General features: G+C 28.4%; 1 protein-coding gene across 2 annotated transcripts in view; it reads right to left on the bottom strand.

Annotated features, from left to right (window-relative positions):
- LOC111087435 overlaps positions 1-11,647 on the bottom strand; it is a 72,043-nt gene that overhangs the window by 46,948 nt on the left and 13,448 nt on the right. For both annotated transcript variants that reach the window (XM_022394045.1, XM_022394044.1), the window contains one exon: positions 6,146-6,233. In XM_022394045.1, the coding sequence (XP_022249753.1) occupies positions 6,146-6,233 (88 nt within the window). The remainder of the gene's footprint in view (positions 1-6,145; positions 6,234-11,647) is intronic.

Genomic DNA, 11,647 nt, shown 5'->3' with positions numbered 1-11,647 from the left:
ATATATATATATATATATATATATATAAGCATTGAACAATTTAGTAAATGAAGAATCAATAATAATGATACCAAAAAATTCACACTTTTTGTACCTAAGTTTCTGAATATTTGTTACAGCAATACTGAATAAAATTTAATAAATAATTAAAATCCAAGTGTTTCAGTATTATTGACTTCTGAAGACTCTGGATTAAAATAACGAGTCTTGGTATTGATGAATTCAACATAACCATTGCCAATCATTTCAAGAGCATACCGCAGTTCAAATGAAACAACATCTCTACTTTCTGATGAGAAATGCCAAACATGTAAGTCTTGAAGTGTTTTGGTTTTGAAGCATCTATGACACTGATCACAGAATTTTTTGACATTCTCTTTATCAACTTTATCCATTTCAATGTCTTCAGGACTCATGTTTTGAATGAGTGATTCACTTAATTGCTTTCTTCAAATCTGGTGTCTTACTTTTCTTAAGTTTTGAATGTATATGCATCTAGTAATCGTTCCAATATCTTTTTCACATTCATTCTCAGCACTGTTGTCCTCTATGTCATCAGTGTTAGGTTTTATAGGACCAGGATTCTTTACAATAGGTGTCTGTGACTTGTTGGCAATAAATTTCAACAATAAATGGACAGCGCACAATCCACTTGTTTTAAAATAATATATTTATATTCAAAACAAGTCAAACATATGTACAAAAATTCATTACACTATTTTTTACCACAGTTGAATCTAGAGCTTTAAATAATTCTTTTTTTCATCAAAAGTCCACACAGACTGGTTCAGTTACATTAGAACTCAAATGACAAAATGAATTATTTCTTCTCTCCTCTGGTATCACAATACAATCAGTGATAAATTCATTTACATTACCCCATGGATTACCACATTTGTATCCAGAGCTATAAATAATTATCTTTTTTTTTGTCTGGTTCAATTACTTTAAAACCCAATGGACAAGACGAATTATTCTTCTCTCTCTGTTGTTACAATACAAGCTGTGAAACTCAGTTCAAAACTACCACTATGCTGTTGGTTACCAAAGTTATATCCAGAGCTTTAAATAATTGTCTCCTTTTCATCAAAGTCCACACAGGTGGGTTCAATTACTTTAGAACACCCTCTGACAAGACAAATTCTTTTTCTTTATCTCTGTTATTACAATACAAACTGTGATACTCTCACTTTATAAATGGGCAGTTACAGCTAAACTAACAATCACGCAGTTTAACTTCACTTTCACTAACTTACTTAACTCTCTGTATTTGTACATATTTATAACACGTGACAGAAACATCTAGAAATATTTAACCCTCTCGTAACAACAATATTAAACATAACAAGATAAACTTAGAAGCTTTGAGTAAGATAATGTCAAGAATATTACAAAAGCCTAGTACAACAATTAAATTCACAACATACAATTTGTTTAGAGTTACATAACAAAACTTGTCATAACTATCCCTTTTAAAATAACTAACTTTTAACACTCTTGTTATGAAAATTAAATAACTATTATATATTAAATCGTTAAATAAGTTAAATAAAACTCTTAAAATGAACAGTCTTGTATATCCAACAATCATCCTTGGTAAAAAACGTTTTTGGGAATCACCATCTTCATTATTTTGAATATCTGCATAATTTATCTATTCATCAGTTGTACATTCGGTAACAGTATCCATATTGATCAGTTTTGCAGAAGCAGTGTATTTCACATCTTGCAAGTAACATTTTCTAGAGATAATTTTCTAAGAAACTGAAAATAACATACAGAATGGTATGTTCGTTTTCAATAAAAATGAGGAATGTGGTATCAATGGGGTTAGACTTTTCCAGGAACTCTTGATAAAAAGCCATTGATTATTTAGGATTTCTAGCAATGAATGTATTTACAAAATTCAACAATGTTTCACAATTTTCAGGCTTTGTGCAAATCCTGCTTAGCTTAATTTTAGCATTAGCTAGTGAGTTTAAGTCCTTCAGTAGATGATATTTTATTAAAATGGAATATTAATCAATAAAACATGCATTTATCTTGAATTTAACATCAGTAAGCATACTTACGTCCCTTATTAACAGGCTTAACTTTTTTACATTCATATTAACCAACAAATGTTATTTAGATTTTTTATGTTGGTTAGTGTATTTAAAGGTCATACATATTAGGTGTAACCAAGTTAATTTCCGAAACCATGAGCAAAAAGAAAAAAATTAATTAAAAGTGGCCAATTTAATAAATGGTAATGATAAGTGTGGATTGAACAGGTTAAACAATACTTAAAAACAGCTCAAATTTTGAGTCTTGAGTTACTGAAAAAACTCCATAAAAATTTAGCAGAAAAATAAAACAATTGTAGTTAGTTAGAAAGAAATTGTTTAGCTCTTTGGTAGTTTTGTAGTAACAGTATATGAGATGCATACATCCCATCTTAATCATTAAAAACGTTATAATGAACAAAAAGAAAAAAATTTCAACTGTTGTAACTAACAATACATTATAAAATATACATTTAATTCTTAGTTTAAGTAACATTAAATACCAAATTCAGCTCACTGAAATATATTTAAGTTATGATTCACTCAAAAAGTATTGAAATTTATTGTGGTTTTCACTGGATTTTCAAGAAAAGTTAGATCTTTAACTAAAACACGTTTTTAGTGAAAACCATAAAAGTTTGGTGCAATAAAATGTTAAATCATTCTTAGACTCAAGATATATTAATTCATTCACAACAAAATATGTATATATTTTTATACATTATTATGCAAAAATAAAAAAATCCAAAATGTGAAAAGTGAACACAGACTTTCAGATGTAAATCTGCTTTAGGAAGCTTTTATCATTTCAAAATTTATTTTGTTGTTGCATTTGAATTATTCATACCCATTAAAATCACACAATAGAAAATATCCATACAGTGAGAATGAAACAGTGATAAAGGAAGAAAATTATAGAAAAATTATATATAAATATATACAAGTACCATAAAAAGTTTTTAAATATTATCAAAATATGTAGGGATTGATATATACATAACCTAGCTAGCTATAGTAATACAGAAAATTTTAATGCTACGAAAAAGTATTGAAACAAGAAAATTGAGTTACTTAAAATTTAACAATATTTTTTCAACTTTGGCATATCACTGTAATTATTTTAGTCTGAGCTAAAGTAGGGATAAAATTTTTTAAATTTTAAGTAACTCAAAATATTCTGAGTTTTGACTTTCTCGTTTCAATACTTTTGGTACAATTAAAACTTTCTATATTACTATAGCTGTCTAAATTACATACATATCTATGCATAATTGTCTTTATAAAGTTGTACTTGTTTGTTTCCTATTCATTAGCTATATTTGTTGTACTTGTCTGTTTCCAATTTATTAGCTTTATTTTTGTGCACCACCAATATCAAGCGTTGGGCCCGCGTATACCTGATTCAGTTTTATTACACAACAGGATCTCTACCAACCTACCCTCAAATCTAATTATATGGCCAAAAGTATAGCATTGCCCATTTTATATATACACACATATACTAGTATCCTTTTCGGTACAAGAAAGGAATCATTGTAACCCCACATGGAAGAGTTCTGTGAAAGAATTAGAGCAGTAAGGTTCATCATTTTTCTGTATGCTTGTCTGGAAAAATCACTTACTTAGATGAAAATTCAGTGAAATAGTTAAATTTTGACTCACTCCATAAACACATATACAATAATGATTTAGATGGCTTTATAAGCACAATTAGCTTTAGATTTGCTCAGCCAATATTGTGAAACAGTCATTGTTAATATTCATATATTTTAAAGGTAGTGTTCAATGGAAGATTTTTATGGCTGCCATTTTGTTTCATCATGATTCTTACTATTAAGTACTACTGTATTTAATGATATATACACGTTTTTAAATATATTAGCTAAACCACAGTGGATATCTTTGCATTTGGATCACTCTACAAAAAAAAACAAGGTAACTCTACGAATACAGGCTGGGTGGGATCCACCTAGTTCATAACCATGAAAGTATCCATGAGAGTAATTGTACTATAATTTTTGATAATGTATGTGTATCAGGCTGGGTGGGATCCACCTAGTTCATAACCATGAAAGTATCCATCAGAGTAATTGTACTATAATTTTTGATAATGTATGTGTATCAGGCTGGGTGGGATCCACCTAGTTCATAACCATGAAAGTATCCATGAGAGTAATTGTACTATAATTTTTGATAATGTATGTGTATCTTTACAAAATTTTGCAGATTATTAGTAAACATTACAAGGCTTTCATACACAAAATATCAGGTTTTTAGATTAAGTATTAAGATTTTTTTTATTAAAGATTTGCTCGTTAATGTTTTTTTCAAAATATTGATTATCCAATGTGCAAAGTAATTTTGATTTTAAGATTAAAAATATTTTTTTATCTGAAAATTGTCAAGTGTCATTTGCGTAATATTTATATCCTTCTGGGTAATCATCACCCATTCTTTTGAATAAAACTTTATATTTAATCTGTTATTTTATGAATGCTAACTCTATATGGTGTTAGTCAATTTGACTGACCTTGTAATCATCATAAAAATTAAGAAATAAATCTAAATTACCTTTTTATGTGTTTTAGAATATCTGCATATTGTAACAGGAAACCACAAATGTTTATTCTAAATAGCTTAAATCTTGTAACAGTATACATCTATTTATATTTATTAATATTTGTTTTATGACCTTTGAACTCTATCTGACTAAAAATAACCCAACACAAGTTGAAAATTACATGGTGCACATGCAACTCATGTTACTGTATCAAATAGCGTAAATGTACAAGCTGCTGCCATGTATACCCCATGAAGATTTTTATTATTTTTCTTTCATTACCCTACCTAATAAGTTTTTAGTTTTTACATTTTAGTTACTTTTATGATAATAAATAGTGAAACAAATGAAAAATAAAAAACCTTGTGATTAAATATCAAATATTTCTATTTTAGTAAAGCTTTATATTTTATCTGTTATTTTCTTCACTGTGACATTATACTTGATTTTCCAGGCTGTAGGTAAGTACTCAAAATATAAATTTCAAGTTTAAATAGGAATATATTTTATTAAGTTAGATTTAAATTAATCTAATACCTAACAAAACAATACATACAATAGCTTAATGGTGTGACTACATTAATTATTTTTTCTTTAATTTTAGTACACAATGGAATTGTCAGATTATATAGTTATGGTTTGGTCGCCAATTGTCAATTAAAAGGCTTTCACTTATACTTCTTAATAGTATAAATATATGCTGTGTTGTTGTTGGGCTTAGGAGTCTTCTACAGCAGGTGTCTGTGACTTGTTAGCGATAAATTCAATGATAAATGAACAGCACGCACTTCACTTGTTTTCAAAATAATATATATATATATATATATATATTCGAAGCAAGTTATATGTATGTACAACAAATTCTTCACATTATACAGATTATAGGCATATCATAAACACTATATACATAGTTCTCTTCTTGTTGTCAAAAGTCCATTTAAGCCTGTTCAATTGCTTTAGAATTTCAATTGACAAGCCAAACTATTACTATCACACTAATATTCTGTGTGTGATTCACTTACAATTGTGGCACGAGTTACTGTACTCATTTGGTCTTCTTTCTTCAAAATATCCTCTGTTTCTTTTGTCAAAGTGCACTCTGGCTGATTCAATTACTTTAGAACCACACTTTGATGGAATAAATTCTTCTTTGTATCTCCTTTTCTACTGTTAGTCTTACTCTAACATATTAAGTGCTCATCCTATGTTAATCGTTGGCCTACCACTTTTACGGTAATTAACTTCACTTCGAACTTTTCCTTGCCATAACTTTACTCACTTCTGCCATTGTCTGTCTACTGCTTCTGCTCGTCTCACACTATTTTTTTGTCTATCACTTAAGCATCTGTTCTTGACATCAATGTATTGCATGCAATGTTCGATAGTCTCAACATCAATAACTTATAAACACAACTTTCTACAATCGTCTGATTTTAACTCTTATTATAACAAAAACTAAACAATAATAAAATATTCACTCACAAATATAAATTAGTCAATAATATCTAAACAGTCTTTTATATGATGACAGCAATCTTACCAAGAACTTGTGAGTGTGAGAAAGTGTTTCTATGACTTCATCCAGAATTCTGTCAGATAGATGAGCTACAATTGACAAGTTGATTTCACTAAAAGATAAAATACAAAACTTAAAAAACAGTTACCCCTTATAAAGAAAGTCCACTTTCCAAAAGTACTCAGTTTATTGGGTTTCATTTCTGATCCTGGCAAACACTTTAGAAACATTTGTAAAAGTTACTTAACTCTTTCTAGACAGAATGGGTGTCACTTATATCTATTGATTTTTTCCATTTGCATAGTCAAAACACTTAACCAAATTCCATGAAAATTGGTAAATAACAATATATAATTTCAACTTAAGAAAATTTACAAAATTTGATTTAGTATTTCTATCATTTTTAAGCTTATGAATGTTAGAAAATTTTGTTGCAAGACACTGCTTTAAAAAACATTAAAACACAATTCAAAATATCTATTTTCACCTTAGAATTATTATTTTTTACATTTAATGTAGACCAGAGCATTATGCAGGTGAGAATTTGGAAGTTTGAAATTAAGTAATTTGAGTATAGTATTCTTCACTTTACAAGTTGACAGAAACTCTATATCTGATTCCAGTTTCTTAACTTATAGTCACATTTCTCTACTGAAAAGAAAAATAATAACGCATTTCAAATGACTATTTGAATTAATATTTCAGGTACGGATTTTACAACATGAAAACACAATTTTATATGAAATTGAAAAATTATGGTAATTACAAAAATCATTGTACCTCATTATTTCTGTAGCTCATTTATTACATATAGATACATATGTGTATATAAATATGTCCGTGCAATGTTTCAACTGTTTACTTAGGTCATCATCATCAGGAAAAACAGGAAATACAAGATCAAAAGAATGTTCTAATCATGTGAAGCAAGAACAACAATAATATTAACCAACAAAATTATTGATTATCAAAAGCTTCAATGGAGTAGAGGAAAAAATGAAAAAGATTAAATTTTCGAATAAATATTCTCCTTATGAAGTTTTTATTAGAAGGTCACTTTATCACAAAAATTGCTTTAAAACAAGTGTTGTGTATAAAAAGATTGTGTTATATTTAAAACAACGGAAATTTACTTTATGGACTGACTTTCTTTGATTAACAGTTCAAGCTCAGAATCACCATAATATATATTATGGTGAATCTTGAGTGAGTTATCAGATGTTCGGTTTCATATCTGTGCTTTCAGGTCACCAAACTGGGTGGACTTAAAAGGATGTTACCTGACCTAAATGATATTTACATTTGCTTATGGATACAGAAAGAAAAATGTTTAAATAATTAAAAGAAGTACCCTGTTACACAAAACTTAAAAACTTGTTTACTATCGAATACACAGAGTATGGTATGTATGGTTACAACATTTCACCAGATTAACCTAGAATCATCAGGTACAACTACAATGTGTAATATTATAATTTAGGTAACACAAAAACTAGTAGATGGATACATTAGTATTTGTATTGGTCGAGCTTAACAAGACCTATGGAACATAAAGAGGATGCTGAAAATAGTCACAGAATTAGTGCTATTTTTCTACACATTAGGAATCTTGAGAAAAAATTCAACTGGAAATTACCCAAAGTAATGTATAAAAATAGAAATTATGTTAAAAGAAAAACTGTGAAAAGTTCATTAATCCCTTCATCCATCAATCTTTTGGGTAAGATATGCTGATGATATATTTACTGGCTTTAATGATTCCTCATCCATTGAAGAGTTCTTTTCATACCTGAATCTGATCCATCCTGACATAAATAAAAGCATAAACTCCTGTTCCTGAATGATCTTGATTAAAAGACAGGATAGAAAGTTCCATATTTTCAGTTACCATATAGATACTCACACAGGTCTATACACAGTTTGAAACTCCTATCATAACCCTTCACAAAAAGTAGGTAACGTAAAAAAACTGTATCTTCCTATAAAGACTATTTATTCTACTAGCGAACATTTTCAATCATATCTTAAGAAACTGAGAAGAGAATTAATAACCAAAATGGCTTCCCACTAAAATTCATTAATAGTCTTCTCTAAGTTCAATGGAAACTCCTAAGTGAAGTCTTGGAGCAAATTAAATAATAATGAATGTCCTATTTATTGTACAATTCCATTTATTCTAAAAATATCACATTCAGTCAGTTTCAACTTGATTGAAAATCATTAACCCTTTAAGAGAAGCCAGGGCAAAGTGTGCATGTCATGATCTTTTAGTGCTACATTCAAATTTTAATTAATTTTCTTGCTACAGGTTCAGTCGAATCAGCAGAGTTTGTAATCTCAATTTGACCATTATAGTTTTCATACTATAACTTCTGATATGTTTTGTGTATCTTCACATAATTTCACAAGCTTTCAGTACACATTACAAGTCTTTATTGACAAAAAATCAGAATTTCTAATGACGTATTTTCACTAAACATTTCTCCATGAATATATAGAGTCAAGCTGTTGACTGCTCTGAGTGCAAATTGATTTCTATGTTAAGATTAAAAATATCTTTCTTCATCTGAAAATTGTTAAATTTCATTTGTGTAATCTCTAAGACTCCTAAATAAATTCTAAATGTATTTTTCAGTAAAACTTTATAATATATCTGTTATTTTCTCTACCTTAACACTAAATTAGGTTGGTCAACTTGACCAACCTCGTAACCATCAAGAAAGAAAAAAAGAAATGTAAATTACTCTTTCTATTTATTTCTAGAATGATATCAAATTGTAACATGAAACTACATTTGTTTCTATTTATTGTTTTATTTTCCCTTGAACTGTATCTAACTAATAATCCCACCACAAAAGTTCTAAATCACTCAGTAAACATGTAGCTCACGCAACTCTATGAAATTACTCTATAATGAGTGGGCCACTTGCGGATATACTTAGTGAAAAAAATTTAATTTTTTCTTTATTTTAACAAATCTAGCCTAAAATTTATAATTTTTACATTTTAGTTAATTTTATAATGATTAATTAAGAATCCAGATGGAAAACAAGAAATGTAATACTAACTTAGGTCTCTTCTTTTTGCAGTTGACTATCGTTGAAAATTATCCCCAGTATTATATACTAATGGTATCTTTTATCTAACCTTCTTATGATGGTCTTGATATAAAATATACAAGTTCGTACACACACTTGCACACGTTAAGTATTTATACTATAACTTTTAATGCATTATTTGTAACTTCACAAAATTTGGTAGACTTTTAGTAAACATTACAAGTCTTTTGTACACCGAAAATCAGATTTTTTTAATAAAGTATTTTACTAAAGATATATTTGTGAATATATTGAGTCTGTTTTGTTAATAGTCTGAGTGTGAAGTGATTTTCATGTTATAATTAAAAAAAACCATTCTTCATTCCCAAAATCTCAAATATCATCTGGGTAATCTTTAAAACCTCCTAAATACATTTCAAACATTTGTTTAAAAAAAAACTTTATATTTCACCTGTTATTTTCTCTACCCTAACTCTATATGGGGTTGATCAATTTGACCGACCTTGTAACCACCCTCCAAAAAATTAAAAATCTAAACAAATCTAAATTATCATTTTTTTTTCTTTCTAGAATGACTTCAAATTGTAACATGAAACTACATTAGTTTATTCTAAGTAGCTTTAAACTCGTAACAGTAAACATATCTGTTTATACTTAAATTTTGTTGTTTTATTGTGATTGCTCTTTGAACAACTAACTACTACTATTCATGCCATTATAAGTTGTAAATCACTTGAGAAACATGAAGCTCATGTTACACTATCGAATTACATTACCCACGAGCTACTCCAATTCTAAGTTGTTTGTGTGCATGCCTAGAGAAACATTTTTATTATATTATTATTTATTTTACCTAATCTAACCTTAACTAACCTAAATAGATAAAGAATAATCATGAAAAACAAAAAATAAAGAACTTATCAGGGTCTTCTTTTTTTTTCCTGTTGACTGTCGATGACACTTAACCCTTTTTTATACTAATGGTAGTAGTGCCCTAAATAATTTTTATTTAATTAAATAATGCACCAAAGAACATAAAATAATAACATACAAAAAACAGACAATTTCCCCTACTTATCACAATTTTTCTGGCTTTCTAACTATGCGATAAAAACAATATAAATTAATCCAAGCTAATCATTATCTTTCCTGTGGGAATGAAACTTGGACTAATTGAGAAATTGACAATTCTCCTTTCAGAAAACGTTATATAATACGTCATTTGATAGATGAAAAGTCAGAATATAAACTTAGAACCCCCACCTGCTTTACTAAGATATAATCAAAGATAGCAAACCCACTTGACACAGTCCTTCTGTATCATACTTTTTTTTTTAAAATGACAATAATTTTCTTGGGCACAGCTATTGCATTATATATAACCAATAGAAAGAGCAGCTTTTTCTCTACAAGATTCCTTATAGGGGATATTTCGTTTTGGTGCTGATAAATAGATATTTGGCCTCATTTTCATTGTTTGTGGTCATACAGTTCAGTTTTGAGCAGCTAAAAGAAATTATTTAACCTATTTATAGCTTAACTTGAAAGTCTAAATGCAGTATATTATTGCTTAATTTCGGATGAAGTTTTTCTAAGATTCTTATAGTTTTCACAATATACTGTCTATATTTGTTTTTAATAATGAAACCTGATGATGAATGCAGTAAACTGGTGGAAAGCTTGCAAAGAGATTTGTTGAAATGTACTGTCTAAAATCTGTTATATTGTAGTATTAATCATTTTATTTTTTTAATCTTGGTTTTGTTGTTTTTTAATATGGTTTTTGCTCTGATATTATTAATTTTGTTCTTGTACATATGATTTTACCATATCACTTTTCATGACTGTAAGCTGTTTTTATTTTTAGATGTCTAAGTTTAATAGCAACTCCAATAGCCATGACTCGTAATACATTTGCGGTAGTTTTCACGCCTTTGCTTGAATTTTCCTTATTTTATTTATCATTTTCTTGCATGTCATTTAAGTTAAATTTTCTTGCAGGCATTGCATTAGATCGATAAATCCTGGTTTATTTTAAAATAATTTACATTGTCAGACAAACAAACTCAGATAGACATAACTTTATTTAATAAAACTACACTTATACAACTATATTTAATAAAATTACACATAAAATAAGCAATAAAATCAAGTAATGGTATTTTTAATAGTGTACATAGTATGAAACAGTTATGAGCATTCATTATATTGTTACGTCTCCGTTTGTTAATTAACTTTCCGTAACTTCGTTCCGACGAAACTTTAGCAACACAAGTCCTTACTGGTTTATTCTTTCCGAATATAACTTTACGATACACTTAATTTCAACAATCACGCTAAAACAAACGCTATAACAACGAACGTGCTCAATAATACTCTCTGACTGCAGATCAATTACTCACTGTCTACACACACACATTGTCCCGTCACGTTGTGACCATCTTTTATATACCAGACTACTCTTATA

This window comes from Limulus polyphemus, unplaced genomic scaffold (genome assembly GCF_000517525.1).
Source record: "Limulus polyphemus unplaced genomic scaffold, Limulus_polyphemus-2.1.2 Scaffold2147, whole genome shotgun sequence".
NCBI classification, from domain to species: Eukaryota; Metazoa; Arthropoda; class Merostomata; order Xiphosura; family Limulidae; genus Limulus; species Limulus polyphemus.
The sequence above is the reverse complement of the archived record's forward strand: the minus strand, read 5'-3'. Positions and strand labels throughout refer to the sequence as shown.